Consider the following 15,317-nt stretch of genomic DNA (forward strand, 5'->3'; position numbering starts at 1 on the left):
ATTAATAAACATGAATTTTCTGGAATCGGCGGGGATAACTGACTAGTGACGCTGGTGTATACCGTGGACGCCACCGACAACCACGACGGCCGCTTCTCTCGTACAGTCAATTCAGCAAGTTTTCCCAGCAATTGTAGAAAATTCGACAGATAGGTGGCTCAGATCGAAAAATTAAGCAAGGGGCGTCATGAGAAACTTGTAGAGCTAAAAATACTAACACGATTCTGTGTATATTGTATTTGTTTTTGTTGCTGATTTACCAAGTTATTGTCGTTCGAAGATCGTTAACGGCGAAAGAGCGCTTAGCACTTTTGAAAGTGACTGTAGCAACGGACGCTAAGCAGTTCACATCACAGCCGGCATCGGCTCAGTTGGTAGCAGTACGTTCAACAAGAAGCATCGCCATGGCCGATATCTCTAAAGAGGAACTTCGCAAGGAGATCACCGGTAAGTGAGAATATCTCTTTAATTACCAAACTCTATATGTTGGAAACCCAAAAACCGATCTAATTTCAATTTATCGGAGAAATTTTCCCCGGGGTTTTTCGTGGGATTACGTAGGAAATCTGACCCTTTGCTCTTGGCGTATCAGAGCTGTTTTGCCAGGCCAAGTGGCGTGCCCCACGCACGCCGGCCATTACAACTCTAAGCTATTTCCACCTATGCCCAGCCAAAACTACCAATCTCATCCGATTATCGTCTCGTACGATATGTTCCAGAATTTTTTGCAAAATTTTTTCCCGTCCTGATGCATTTTGGCTTTACGACCGGTTTTATGAGAAATTGGAAGAATTCTGGGCGTCCTTGTCATAGTGTGTGACGCGTCTAACTTGGACTTGGCGGCGCGCGAGACCGAGAAACAGCTACTGCTTACTATACTACATATATATCACTGTGCTCGTTCATTGCTCGCTTTATAATTTTCCCCTGAAGCACCAGTGGGACCTTTTTAACCATCATGCCTGCCATTGTACTCGCTTTACCTTCTTCCTGCTACTCGGATGCCAACAAATAATCGAATCTATTCGCTTTTCGCAGTATACCCCGTTTCTCTCTTCTATCTTTTCCACGCTCGTGCTTTCTCCCTTAGAGATTGAGAGTCGGAGCTGCGTCACACTCGTCACCCTCTCTTTTACGCATTTACCGGTTTCTCGACATTTCCCTCTTAGTACACCAAGCTCATCATTCATCGACCTATCGCTGTTTTTCCCTCTTCCCCGAGAGTCCAATTTTGATTCTGTTTTTACAGTCCAGTACCGAGACCTCTCTAGAATTACCCATTTAATCGACGGTTGCGCGCTTTATCCACTCGTGCACCAGCTATTATCGGCTATTACGATGTTTTCAGAAGTGGTTCGGTTGCCTTCCGCTCGTGGCAGAAGAATCATTCATTCCAAAAGACGCTACTCACCGAATCTCTAAGCTTGTTTCCCTATACTTTCAGAGATCTTAACCCTTTCCCGGCATCGGTCGCGCTCTCCTAGTATTCACCGGATTCCCGCCATGGGCAGCATAATTACCACCCTATTTGGGTTTTTTTCCAGTTAGTTTGAAAATCGATACAATCAAATACAAATTTATAGTTTATGTGACATACAATGTGTGTTTAATTGCGTCTGACTGTGCCGATTTTCAGGCCATCTGGAAAGCAATCTTGATCCTCAACTATAAACGATTTTTCCTACTTGTTTAAGCTCACCCTACTTTACTCATTTCATGCAGTATTAATCTTCTAGTGCTAAATCCAGCTCTACGATATTTATCAATTTTTATCTTTCAGCAATCCTCAAGGATGCTGATCTCGCCACAATGTCTGCTAAGAAAGTCAGACAACAAATCGAGCAGAAACTGGACATTGATCTAACGGAAAGGTAAGATCACATTTTATTTTTAATGATAAATTTTTCTTGGATGGTTTCTTTCCAGTGTATTGGAGATTTTCAATAGACGATGAAACTTCATCCAATAGCAATTTGAGGATCTCTGTGTGGAATTGCCATTCAGACTAAATTTTCACCTCGTTCCTCCTCAAACATTTAAAAAGCATGAAAAATGTACCGATATATGATTATTTTATTTAGTTTGCCTAACTAATCGTAACTGTATCTATTTTGTACAAACAGAAAGAAGGAAGTAGATGACTTAGTCATGGAGTGCCTGCAAGACAAACAAGACAGTGGTAAGAAGAAGAAGAAAGCTGCCAGTGAAGAGTCTGAGGATGGTGAAGAAGAAGACGAAGAAGCTTCAGAAGAAGAGGAGGAGGAGGAAGAGAAGAAGCCTGCAAAACGTGGACCTCCTAAGAAAACTCCAAATAAGCGTAAGAAGGGATCTTCCGATGATGAGGAGAGTGCTAGTGATGATGATGCTAGTGACGAAGAATACAGCCCAAAGAAGCAGAAATCTACTCCTAAGAAAAGTAAGAACATCTGGATATATACTTTAAAAATTTTTTAAATTTTGCTACATTCCAAGTATGAAAAATAATAAATTTTCTTAAACAAATTCACAGATAAGCCTGGAAAGAAAGGTAAAAAGAAGGGTAGTGACAGTGACAGTGATGAAGATTGGGGCAAACACAAGAAGGCCCCAGGAGGCGGAGCGAAGAAGGGCGGCACTGCTAAAAAAGCCGGTGGTGGTGGTTACACACGACCCCTTACGTTGTCTCCAGAGCTTGCAGCTATCGTCGGTGCTGAACAAATGGCGCGACATGAGGTCGTTAAGAAAATATGGAGCATTATCAAAGAAAGAAACCTCTATGTGAGTAAAGAAAAATAAGGAGCACTTTTTTTTTTATAGCTTATAAAGTCACTTAAATGTATATAATTTTATCATAATTCTCTACCTTGTGTTTTAGGATCCCAAAAACAAACAGTACGCCATTTGCGACGATGAACTCATGAAGGTAGTTGGCGTAAAACGCTTCAGAACCTTCGGTATGATGAAGTACCTCAAAAATCATTTCGTAGATTAGATCAGACAATCTTTTAACAACATATTCCAAGATGTGCCGTCATCTTAACATCTCTTACACAATTAATATCGCCATATACAAAAACATGTATATGGACATACCTTTCTCGAACTTGTAAAACATTTAGCTGAAAAATTGTATAGAAAAGCACAAAAAAAGGATAGGGGAGCAGTGAAGATGGCCAATAGTCAATAAGTTGAGTTTATGTTATGGATTATGCAATGACACTTGAATTAATTAAGTAGTGACAGCGCAATTCTTTACTCGAATCGAGAATGTTGTGTAAAGAATCATTAACGGGGTGTGTCGACATCAGTAAATATAATCAATTTTCATATATTTATTAGAAATTATGCGGGTTTCCGTTCCTGCAACTATAGAATGATACAAGAAACTACATTTTTTTATTTTAAACAAGTGGACATTTTACCGAATAACAATAAATTTTCAATTAAATGTTATTTTTTAGAAACTTTTATTTCTATCGCGCAAACAAGCAAACCTTAATGTGTTTATTATCTTTTATGTTGTGATGTATTTTATATTACGGAATAGTATTTTTTCTAGTTTCTTCTTTTTTTTTTATAAAAATAATTGGGAAAACCAATGCAAGTCGAGTTTTGCCTCTAAATCAATGAACCAAGGATAAATTAGCGGGAATGCATTACCAATGACATAGAAATGAAGAAGACCGACTTGTGACGAGAGAATAAAAAAAGAGAAAGAACGAAAGAAAAAAAAAACATCAAAACACCCTGTACCTCTTCTGTATGATAGCTACATAATACGCTGAAATTATTCTAAGCAAAGTTTAATTGTATTATCGTGTAATTACTAATTATCGTCGTAATGTAGGTTTTCTTGGTGTAAAGATTGACCTAACTCTTAAGATCTAATGAAAAATTGTGGTCGTTAATGATATAGAAAAAAGAAGGAAAGTGAAAAGGTACAAGGCAAACATTTAAAGTCACGGTGTACGTGCATGCCGAAATCTGTGCGACATTGAAGAGTAGGGGGTATTAAGATGCATCGTCGAGGCACGGAACTGATCTTTGTTTCCGCTCCTCGCATGGCAAAGAGTCCTGTGTATTTTGAATATAAATTAATTAAACTGCTGGCCTAACTCTCAATTAAAGCCACAAATCGAGAACAGCCCAATGATAAAGAAAGCATTACATAAGCAAAGAATAAACGCGTATGTACACGGTGTGATAAAATTGTCGTAATATCAATTTATGTTTTTTAAAATTGTCCGTGACTATTGTATTTGAAAACATTAAAAAGAAACAAAGTATTGCTTTCATTTTTTTCTAATTGCGTTTCATCGTGTCTTCATTTCCTTACCATTCTCTCCACGTCACTCGCAAAAGAATTAGCTTTACGCTTCTGTTTATATTTAATGGTGTTTTATTGTTGGTACTTCTATAAGGTGCGCATTAATTCTTTACAAATCCGAGGACCAGCATTTTTACAAATGTTCAAATTCATCCTCGATAAAGGATACTACGTGCTGACAATCGTCGCGTCTGCCACGCAGACCATAAATGTATGTCTTCAGTTTCTTCGTATTTGCATAATTGTCTCTCATGGTTTGCACCTCCCTGTCTTTCATCTCCGATGCTTGCACTTCAACTCCAATCCGAAAGTTGGATTTTATCGTCTGAGTGCTTCTCGTTGCGCATTTGCTTATGGCTGCCTACAACATTTTATCTAGATTTTTATAAATCCAAACGAAAAATATGTACAAAAATGTGTGCGTTTTACCAGTTGCAAAGCTCTTCTCCTGAGCTCCCAAGCGTTCCAAGTATAACTTTGATCAATTATTGGTGGCAAAATGTGCGTATCCGTCTGTACTTCCTGATTATGACGAATTTTTGGATTTGGTCCGTCCTCCATTGGTCTGAAGATTGCAAACTAATTTCAGTATTTTTATATATTCCTGTATTATTAAAATATTCGCTTACCGCTCGCTAAACATAATTATTTCCATGTCTTCGTATATTTGAAACAGATGAATATACTCCACGTGATTTCTTATGTGATCCAAAGCTTCATGGATATATCTGAAATCATTATTTTTATCAATTAAAATTTGGCTCGATAGTCAGTCGTCGAGCGGTTGTCGTAAATGCGAGGTAGCAGTAATTACTTGTCGGGGTTCAGACCAAACTTTTCAGCAGCCTCGGCCGAGCTAAACGTATAAAACTTTGCTTTCCACTTGGCTATACCATTATTCGGGTTTCCCGGGATCAAAGCCCCATTCCCTGCGACGAAACTCCAAATGCAAAATCCTAAAAGCTGTTAATTTTCACGAATGAACTCTTATATTATAGGGAATGAAATATCCAGGCAACAAAATACAATTATGTATAGTAGTACCTCCAGATTAATGTTCTCAAAATCTTTCGGAGTGCTTGGATAAAACAGCGTGCATTCTCCGCAAGAAGCTACAAAATGCAAAATGTACACCGTGAATACACGAATAATCTCTGTGGCAGATAAGAAAATATGATTATTGAATTACATATCATATTGTTCATGGATCGTTCGAGTCGCTGGGCATCGGTCAAGACCTCAGCGTCCCTTATCATGTCATTCAGCAGGGTCTGGTTGTACACATTGACTCCCTAAACAAATTACGCTTTTATTCATGTTACTTGTGTGTTTAAATTATGTTATAATTACTTTAGTGCCGAGGCTGTAAATTTCCCAAAGAAAACTATTGATGTGACTGAGGACGATGACCTCGTCTTGCAGACTCATCCATATATCAGCGAGGTCAACAAATTGCGGCTAATTAAAGAAGAGAACAGAAAACGACCCCTTTCAGATTTTATTATTGTCTTTTTTTTGTCATTCGAGATACGATTTGCCTTTCGCAATGAGAATGATCGAACGAGAGTTAAAAATTAATCTTACATATACTTGGGTCGTGGGCACTGCGGTTCTATAACGAAGGGTGTCGTGAAGTTTCACCAGACGATCCTCGAGCCTCATCATAAGCTTCTTAATCTCATTATCGCAACATTCTACATCAGCTAACAGCTTTCTGTCGCGGAAAGCAAAGAAACGATTGAGCAACTGTTTTATCTGAATCAAGAACTACAATCATAATCGTGCTCGACTAGAAAATCGATTCTCTACGCTCTTATAAAATTTTAGTTCAAAATATAAAACTTTGATAGTCTTTTAGCAAAAAAAAGATAATAAATCTTGAAAAACCTTATGTATATTTCTTGCTGACGACAAGCAGTCAGCATTTCAACCGCCCAATCCACGTCTTTATCGCTAATGTTATCAGGAAGCTTCGAGTCCTTTTTTCGCCTATATTCATTATCATCTTCTTTCGCAAACTCTTGTAAATTCATCGCGTTCTCCACAGCACTGGTGAATCTGTATATTTTCTTCATGATTTCTTCCAGTAACTCAATTATGATTTTATGAGTTCTATTAATGGCCTCCTTCAAGATACTCGGTACTGCAAGCAACAATATCTCTATTTCTTTAATCTGAAGTGTTTTAATCAAACACTGATAAAGAGAGAATTCTATTTACAATCGTCTATTCCTTCTCCATCGCGACGACAATCTTTATTGAACAATCTTATTCCAGCAACAATGCACATCATCTCCATTAATTGCTCCTCTTTTTCGCGCTTGGACAAGGCTGTATAATATGGTATTTCCGAGAGCTGGAAAATACTCTGCAAAGCAACCGAGACCTCTCTGCAAAAGCGAAATAGTTTTTTGTTTGAACGATATAATTATTTCGTTTGACAATTTCCCGTTATTCTTTTTCCGTAGGTATTCACCGAAGTATCGACGGAGTCGTAGGATTCCCGAGTCCGCTCAAAAGGGTTATGACAACCAAAATCTTTTGGTACAATCTTTCCGCATCCCTGTCACCTTCGATACTTTCTTTCTCGCAAATCTCCGAGACGAGTGGTCCAGTCTTTTGATGGAAGCATAATCGGTGGTTCTTGATAACCTCTTCTGCAAGAAGATTAATAATTGGTTACTTCGAGTAGGTAAATTATAATTTATCACGTTGCTTTACCACGCTCGATATAATGTCTGGTAAAGTAGAGTTGACTTTTTAACACCACCAAACTCGGACGTTTCTCATCGGATAATTTTTCGATTATCGCTATGATAATTTTCTTGTTGTGTTGATCATCGTCCTTCGCTTGGTACGACGGATTCAGTTGGTAGAGGGAAAACTGAGGGAACAATTCTGGTCATAGAACCATGAAACAAATGTTAAATTATTCATGTCTGGCTTACCACAAAAGCTACCAGATCATTCGTTACAGAAATCTGATCCTCTTTGCATTTGTATATAATTGATTTTATCAAGTTTTTCTTTGCACTGTCCATAACTACAAAACTGGGAGAGTGAGAGTAAGAGGACTGCTACGTTAAACGATCCCTTTCATTTTCGAAGATGAAAACATTGCATACGGACTGTAATTGTTTGATCAATATTACCTGGATATAATTGGAAGGGCGCTGTTGAACAGAATAAAAATTTGTAGTGTGCCAGAATGCCGAGAAACATATCGAATCGATGAGAAATATTGCAGAATGAAAAGAGAGGTTCTTACTTTGACAGAAATTGATATAAAGGTGAATAAATGAAACAGATTTAACTATTGTATACTTGACTTCTTTGTTTCTTACTTTGAAAGTCATGAAAAATCGCGCGCTTCCGTTCGCGCGAAATCGGCAAACATCGGCTAACCTCGCTAGGTGGAATGAGCATCTGGTTGCACGGAGTTGCAACGCGAGGAAATATCAAGCTATAGTCGTCGCATTTCGCGAAATGAAAGAAAGATATTTTTCTTGGGGATAAGTATTGTTTATTAGAGAAATATAAAGGGTAATGCGTGCTAATGCGTATTAATGGGGGGGGGGGGGGGGGATATTGTTCGGAGCCTTTTTGAATCAGATGCGCAGTCGCATTCGCGTGGCCTCGTGGGAGCTCGCGGAAGGGGGGGGGGTGCTAAGCGAGGCGGGGTGGGGTGAGTGGGCCAACTTCAGGGATATCGCAACAGTCTGCTGGAAACAGTCAAGTCGGCTGGTCGGATCAGTGCGGTGTGTGTGTGAAGAAACGCGAAAAACGGGGGAAAACTTGGCTGTCATGACATTCGCGTGAAATTTCCCTGCAAATTCCCACCGAGTGGAAAATGGCGGGAGATATTTGGTGCTCGAATATCCGGTGGGTCGACACAAGTGCGATATTACAATGGAAATTGGTGCTTTTGGTGCTTCTCGCCTTCGTTACCACCGCATTTACCAGTCAAGGTGAGTCATTCCAACTCATTTCTTCGACAAAGAGCCCCCCTCACAGCTGAGTTGCCCGCTCGTTTTTATTGCCCGCGACCTCGTAAAAAACGCCGCATTTAAAATTTAACTTTCTCGCAAGGCGAGCAGACTCTGTCCAAATTAAAAAGAGTTCCGGCTCATTTAAAAAGGCAACACTGTCGATTTCTACATTGTAATAAGAATTGCGAATAAGCACGACACGACAAAATGTAGAAGTTGAAATTGTTTTACCGATAAACATAGATCAGCTGTGCGTCGCGTTATTTACGCTCATGCACGTAGCGTATATATTCGTTAAATCTGCTTTTATACCGAGTATGCACGTATACAAACCAAAGATATACTACGTGAAGAAATTTTCTGGATGATTAAGTTGGACAGCCGCGAGCAATATTTGCATAATTTTCCTACCGTGGAGCTTTCTACAATTTCATAAATGTCTCTTTGGCAATTTTCATGGAAATTCTGACTATCAATATTCATTCTATACACAATAAAAGAATGGAAATTGGAACACAAAGAGCGTCAGAGAATTTACGGTCATTGTTGGTTGGTTCCTGACGCGCTAGGATTCTACGGACACGGAGCGTTGATATTGGACTTGGCCGCGAGGACCATTAAATAAATGTTTAATGCAATTTTGTTAAGAAATTCTCCACTCTTATTATAGTCGTGTCTCGCGCGCTCGCGCGTTCGATGAATATTTATCTTTCCATTATCGATGAATGCGCGCTAATAGCTCGGTAGAATACAAATGGTAGTGGAAGTGCGATTAAAATATATTTCTCGTTTATTTTATAGATCATTTCAGTAGAAGCAAAAAACAGATTTGTCTACGTAATTGTCTATACCGTTGAGCTCTGTGCAACTTGCGAAATACTCTGTTAACCAATTACAGTACACCTGTTAAAAATTCAATAGCGTTAGAACTGAATAGAGTAGTACAAAAGAACGCTAATACGACCGAGTTATAATTAATAAATATCGTTGGTAGACGTAGTCTTGCAACCGACTCATTCTTCTCTCCAGCCTTCTTGGAACGATCAACGAGCCGTGAACGTGTGCTAGCTAAACATCCTTGAGAGTGCCTTCGCTTCTCAAACGCTACTTCTTAAAACGTTATTCAACCGAGATTTCGTATAACGGTAACCACACTCACTCCGGCCATTTTGCGCGCCAAATTTCAAAAACCTAATCCAGCTCTTTCCATCCTTGAAAGCTTTCCACTGACAAAGATGCACACTTCCGGTCAGAAATATCCTCGTCACCAAGGATAAAGGAACGATCGCATCCGGTAAACAAAGCAACGAGTTTTTATGACTCATCTCATTCGTGACAATCTCCACAGCCACCACAGAGTTGTGTGACTTTGGAGAGGAAAAAATCACGAGAACGGTGAGTCAGTTGATTGAAGATTCTCGTTTCGCGAAAGCGATCGAGCCTCGTCATTGGTTTCCGGAGAGGAAGGAACCGGAAAGGATGCAGTTCAGATTAATAACGTCTGCGTACTGGATAGGATCCATTTCCGCTGCAACTACAAAACTCGTATAACCACCTCTTTTTTTTTATCTCTGATAACAAACCACGCAATTTCCTTGGTTAACTCTCAACTACGTTAAGACCTTTCAACAAGCTCTTTACATGTTTGAATATTAATTACAAAGTTTCGCGCCAATTTCCACAGATTTGCCACGTTGTTGGGGAGAAAAAATTCTGACGAGAATGACGAGTCTCGGTTGATTAAGAATTATATTCTCTTTTCCGTCCCAAGAGCCATCGAGACTCGTCGTTCGTTTCCGGGACCCGAAGAACCGGAAACGATAGTCTTTTCAGTCTCGGAGAGTTCCAGTCTCCTCGATCTAAAAAAACTAAATGAAAAAAAAAAGAGAGAAATATACAGCCACCTTGTTCTTTATCGCTGATAACAAACTACGCAATTTCTACTCGCTAGTTCTCGGTGCAGAGGCGAGCACCTGATGGGATTTATAGAGGTTGGACGAAATTCCCACGACGTCGCAACTCTGCTCCTAATATTAAATAAAGTTTCGCGCCAATTTCCGCAGCCACAGAGTCGTGGCTTTGAAGAAGAAGAATCATGAGAACGGTGAGTCAGTTCATTAAGAATTCTCGTTTCCGTGGCAAAGAGCGATCGAGTCTCCACGTCATTCGTTTCCTGCGGATGAGAGAAGTTCTGGACGATTTAAAGCGACTCGGTGCATGGATGGGGTAATAAGACGCGTATCTCCGTAGCCATGAGAGATGGTCGAATTTTCCATAGGACCTTTTTAAAACCTTGTACCATTTCCATTGGGAAAGGTTATATGAAATTTCTTTATAACTATAATATTTACGGAGATAGCCGTCTATACTGGAATCTACGCTCTCTGGCGCTTTTTAACAAGTGTAGCGGACGCTGTATCGTTCACCGACTGCAATAATAACGACACAGCTCAGAAATACATAAATTTGAGTTAAACCTCTTTCTAACGAGCTTATTTCATATATTCTACCATTAAATAAAATTTACTTCGAGATACATAACTGTTCTATGGTTCCTCTTGGAGACAATTGTGCCACTCCTTTAATAAATACTAACGGGTGATTGAAAAACTATTAATGATCCATTAACGTCATGCTGAAAATGTAATACCGGCATAAACTATTTTTAACAAAGCTGTATATACAATTACTATAATTACTTCTATAATTTAACTCAATTGTGTAAAATTAATGATTTCGAAGTCAGTTAATACCTCGAAATTCTGAAATCTTTGTTGCCGTCGTTATAGCAGTCATAAGGACCGATATACAAGGTAATTTGCGTTTGGTTTAAAATTCTACTTAAGAAGAAACAATACTAGAATGCCTGTCGCAGAAACTTTGATAGTTACGAGCGAGTTTACTTTTAGGCTAATTAAAAACAATTAAAAAGCACAGACACAGTGAGCGCATTCGAAACTATGAAAGCATACAAAGTGCAGAGTGTGTGTTTATGTTTATGCAGAGAATGCACTTTGAACGATAAGATTGAAAATTCGTCGCTACTCGAGAGGCTCCAGTTTCTTTCCATCGAAATAAATCCAGGACTACTCACGGCCACCTTCTCTTTATCGCTGATAACAAACTACGCAATTTCCTCTCGTTAGCTCTCCCAACGATAATAATAAGACCTTTGAAGAAGCTTTTTACGTCTCCCAATATTAAATAAAGTTTGGCGTTGGATAAAAGTGACTTTAAACGGTTAGATAATGAAATTTGGCGAAGCTTGGAGTTTGCAGCGCTTTGAAAGTTGGCGACTCTGTGATATTTAATCGATTTGGGGTGTTGGAAAAAAGCAAGCGTGCGGCGTGGGTCGCGCGGGAGGGCTGGTTGCGGCAGTGTGTATACGCGACGAGTTGGATCATTGGGATCCAGAGAGGGATGTTGGGAGTGGGGGGGGGGGGGGGGCCACTCGTACATCACGCTACGATTAAGCCATTAGCCTTACAATGGGAGCCACTTTGGTGCACGGCTAAGTGCGCGTCTAGTCTGCAGAAACTTTCAAGCGTCCAACGACAAAGTCGACGAACGTTCCAGTCGACTTCCGGTCTAATAAATGCGCCAGTCTAGATTCTCCCTTATTTTTTATCCCTTAATCGATTCACCATTATCGAGCTCTCCTTCTCCTCCCCTCTCATCCTGTAGCAGGCGAGGCAGGACCTCAATCTCAATCTCGCTGGGGAACGATCAAGCTCTTTCTCTCTCGCTCGCTTGGCCAATTATTCCCCTTCCGTTTGAATTTCTCAACCACCCACCCGCCGACCCACGCACAAAGGAATTCCTCGAAGCAACGCCAAAAACATTTTTAATATGATTTTTTCACCGTAGATTACACATGCATGCACGCGCCAGGTAAAGCGCTCGAAGGTATTTTTCGTCTGGTCGAAAAAGCCGAAAATTGCCTGCTCTCAAATATTGCATTTCCCGATGCTATCGATGTCGAGATATACGCTGAAAATATTTCAGCGGAATGTTTTAGCGGCACGCGCAGCGAAATCAATTTTTTCCCCGTGCAGGTACCTATATAGCGCCAGGCTGGAATCGAATAACCGCGCGCGAAGCGACATAATTTTCCTCTCTCGCCCTCTTTTGTTTGAAAATAAACTCCCCCGGAATTTCAACGCGGACTCGTGAAATTTTCGCCAACGAATTTATTCGCCAACCGATGGCGAGTGATCGTTTGCAGTGGGAAAAGCGAACAAAATTACGAGGGAGGAGAAAAAAGAAAAGGGTGTAAAAGACGTAGAGAAATATTGTTCTACCGACTAAACTGTTTAATTAGATTGAAGAGGGAGGGAGGAGAGAAAAGTTGTTGGGAGTATTTTTTCTTATCGGAAAAGCGAGACGAGACGAGGCGGCGAGCGCGCGAGTGGGAGGTTTTCGCGACGAGCCAGGGAGGCAGGGAGCCAGCCAGGCTATATAGCGACGAGCGAAACATTGCACAATGGCTTTCTCTAATTGTGCGCGCGAGTGGCAAGGCACCCACACCCATTGGACACCGTTTGCCAAGCAAAACTGGGACTCGGCAGGCATGGAAAGAAAATCGAAGGCCGCGCGACGATCGATCGTGCCGCAAGAAAATTATTGCTACAGCGCTCATTAATAATTAACGAGGCAGAAGCGGGACGAGGCAGAAGCGGGACGAGGCAGGGAGCTTGCCGATTCATTGCTTCTGTTGCTTGATTGGGCAAGAAAAGCTTCCCTCGTCCTTCCTCAAACTTATTTCATTGCTCTTAATCTTTCGGGTGCTGCGCGCTTGGAACGAGAAAATAAATGAAAAGGAATGGAAAAATAGAAGAAGGAAAGACGAGAATCGGTAGATTTTCCACGAGTGGGATCACGAGCAGCCAGGACAAATTTATCCAAGTCGGATTGGATTTTAAGCGCATGGAAATGGCCAATAAAATCCAGCAGGCAAAGTATAGCGTGTATACGCTTCCTGGAGCTGTGTGTACATTGTCGAAATAGATTTGCTCTGGCAATGGAGTGAATTTCCAGCCCAAGTTTTTCCACTAGCCAACGATTCCCAGCTTGATCCCCGAGTTTGGAGTTTCTTCTGCAAACAGGATCGATTTGCACTCGAATCCACTCCTGCAGTTCGTCCTTCCCCGTCTTCTTCTTCTTCTTCTTTGTTTTTATGCCCCGAAGGATCCTGCATTCGAGCGGAGCGATTACCACCAATTAAAACTGCACCACTCGACGTATATATATGTCGAATGGCGCAGGATGACGAAATTTGCGAAATTTTCCATTAATTCCGTCGAGATCCTCTCGTGCGTTTCAGCACTAGCCGTGTATATATGTATACGTAGGAGAGATAAGAAAGCAGAGTCGTAAGGACGCGTAGGTGGAGCTAGTAATAATATATATATACTATATATTTGTCGCGTGGGTGTGCGTGGCGTGTGACCCGTAGCACTCGGGAACGCGCGAGGAATCTCCCCTCCGAGAGAGAGAGAGAGAGAGAGAGAGAGAGAGATGACTTGAAAAATACCGATGCGTATATATATAAATGTGTGTACCACCTCCCACGAACGGACGTTTGGTCCGATTCACGTTAATTGACGCTGCATGCTGCTTTATTCAGTCCTAATCTCCAATCGGTTTCGGGGGAAAGCGCCGCTCGTGCGTGTTTTTCTCCTCCGACTGGCTGAATTATAAACTCGTGCAGCGGGTAGAAACGAATGAACAGCTCCATTATCCACGTGCTGGCGCACGTGTGCAAAGACGATTCTTGGAATAGCTGAATTTTATGGCTGAAAATTGAAGGAGAATGTGCGCGCAGTTGGGTGAGTATACCTACATCATACATATATATATATATATATATGTATATAGTGCGCATTTTTATCGCAAGTTTAATTTACCGCTGGTGCAGCAAGGCAGCAATAGGGGAATCGAGTCACGTAAGAGGAAGTCGGACTATGGTAGGAAAAATTCAAATTTTAGCCTTATCTGGCCTGAAAAGAGTCACGTCCCTCTTGGAGTATTTTAGCGGAATAGCGCGCGCGCCAGCTTTTATTCCAGCCTCGGCTGAGCAGGAGGAGTGGAGCAGAGCAGCGGGGGAGGAGGATCGATCGCATAAAGGTCGCAGGATTCGCCCAATCTATGCTGATGTTACGAGAGGATCCTCGCTCTCCATATGGAACACGAGAATCGAATCGCTATCCGATTTCTCTTCTTATACAAGCTTGCATGATAAAACTACCGATCTTGCTCCAATATTTCTTCCTTTTTTCCCCAAACAAACAGGATCAGAACTCTATTCCCGCATGTTTCGCCAAGTTTTTAAGCTTCTGACGTCAGGGATCCAGCTGCCTGCAGGATCCAAGTCCAAATATTACCCGTGAACCCTCGTAATTCTTCCTCCCTCTCGCCGACACATGTTGTCAGTTTCAAAAATATTCTCCCTCTTTCTCCCCCTCCCCTCTCCTTCCTTGTGTCTTTATCCACGCCAAGCTATGTATATCCGTAACGAGTTTACCGTCTCTTTGAACTCGTCCAAACGCGAGCCACCGCATTTTGCCCTGCTATGATATTTTGCAGATCCTTTTCCAAGGAGGGAGAGAGCCGTGCACTTTTGCAGATAAGGAGGGGGTGGGGGATCGATGTAGACTGTGGGTTTTCATAATAAAAGGAATTTGGTTGGAGAAGAGCGAGGGATTTCGTGTATTACGGTCTATTGAGTTTGGGCACGTGCTGCTGCCCCTATTTTTGGGCCCTTTCGTCAAGGTGACATATGTACAGGGGAGAAGGATCCCCCTCCCTTCCCCTCCTTCCTCTTCTCTCCTGACTTTAACCGGAAATCATTCTCTTCTGCCCCAGCTGTAGGTATATATACCGCACTAAACACACACACACACACGCTTGCTGCAATAGAGCGTAGACGGGCATAATTGCCACGTGAGACAATAGTCGTCGGCCTACAAAAGCCTGAAACGCTTTTGCTCTCAAAGGCCATTTACCTTTTAGCTTTTGCCTTT

General features: G+C 41.3%; 3 protein-coding genes across 7 annotated transcripts in view; 2 read left to right on the forward strand and 1 right to left on the reverse strand.

Moving 5' to 3' along the window:
• Positions 1–4,274, forward strand: part of Non2 (upstream activation factor subunit spp27 homolog Non2) — a 94,454-nt gene extending 90,180 nt beyond the window's left edge. Inside the window, exons 2-6 of one of the 2 annotated variants that reach the window (XM_066731334.1) lie at positions 281–447; positions 1,781–1,871; positions 2,124–2,416; positions 2,510–2,757; positions 2,855–4,274. In XM_066731334.1, the coding sequence (XP_066587431.1) occupies positions 281–447; positions 1,781–1,871; positions 2,124–2,416; positions 2,510–2,757; positions 2,855–2,971 (916 nt within the window). In that variant the 3' untranslated portion in view covers positions 2,972–4,274. Of the gene's footprint in view, positions 1–280; positions 448–1,411; positions 1,544–1,780; positions 1,872–2,123; positions 2,417–2,509; positions 2,758–2,854 lie in introns of those variants that run through there. The other variant, XM_066731335.1, reaches the window with a different exon arrangement.
• LOC136776017 (cilia- and flagella-associated protein 206) lies at positions 4,271–7,394 on the reverse strand. Of its 2 annotated transcripts, XM_066731333.1 has the most exons (14): positions 7,255–7,394; positions 7,028–7,190; positions 6,783–6,963; positions 6,527–6,696; positions 6,322–6,449; positions 6,194–6,276; positions 5,891–6,020; positions 5,657–5,764; positions 5,496–5,598; positions 5,351–5,418; positions 5,121–5,269; positions 4,936–5,034; positions 4,736–4,871; positions 4,271–4,667 (listed from the first exon to the last, which is right to left on the reverse strand). In XM_066731333.1, the coding sequence occupies exons 1-14, from the start codon at positions 7,345–7,347 to the stop codon at positions 4,440–4,442; spliced, it is 1,839 nt and encodes a 612-aa protein (XP_066587430.1). In that variant the 5' UTR covers positions 7,348–7,394; the 3' UTR covers positions 4,271–4,439. The 2 variants fall into 2 exon arrangements, with proteins under 2 accessions (XP_066587430.1, XP_066587429.1); XM_066731332.1 differs by having other exon boundaries at positions 6,194–6,449.
• Positions 7,395–8,038: 644 nt separating this feature from the next.
• Positions 8,039–15,317, forward strand: part of Meltrin (meltrin) — a 30,004-nt gene continuing 22,725 nt past the window's right edge. For all 3 annotated transcript variants that reach the window (XM_066731067.1, XM_066731068.1, XM_066731069.1), the window contains exon 1: positions 8,039–8,274. In XM_066731067.1, the coding sequence (XP_066587164.1) occupies positions 8,157–8,274 (118 nt within the window). In that variant the 5' untranslated portion in view covers positions 8,039–8,156. The remainder of the gene's footprint in view (positions 8,275–15,317) is intronic.

The sequence above is a fragment of the Prorops nasuta genome, unplaced genomic scaffold (assembly GCF_024137725.1).
Source record: "Prorops nasuta isolate Cenicafe-Biocafe unplaced genomic scaffold, Cenicafe_Pnas_1.2 PNAS00008, whole genome shotgun sequence".
Lineage (NCBI taxonomy): Eukaryota > Metazoa > Arthropoda > Insecta > Hymenoptera > Bethylidae > Prorops > Prorops nasuta.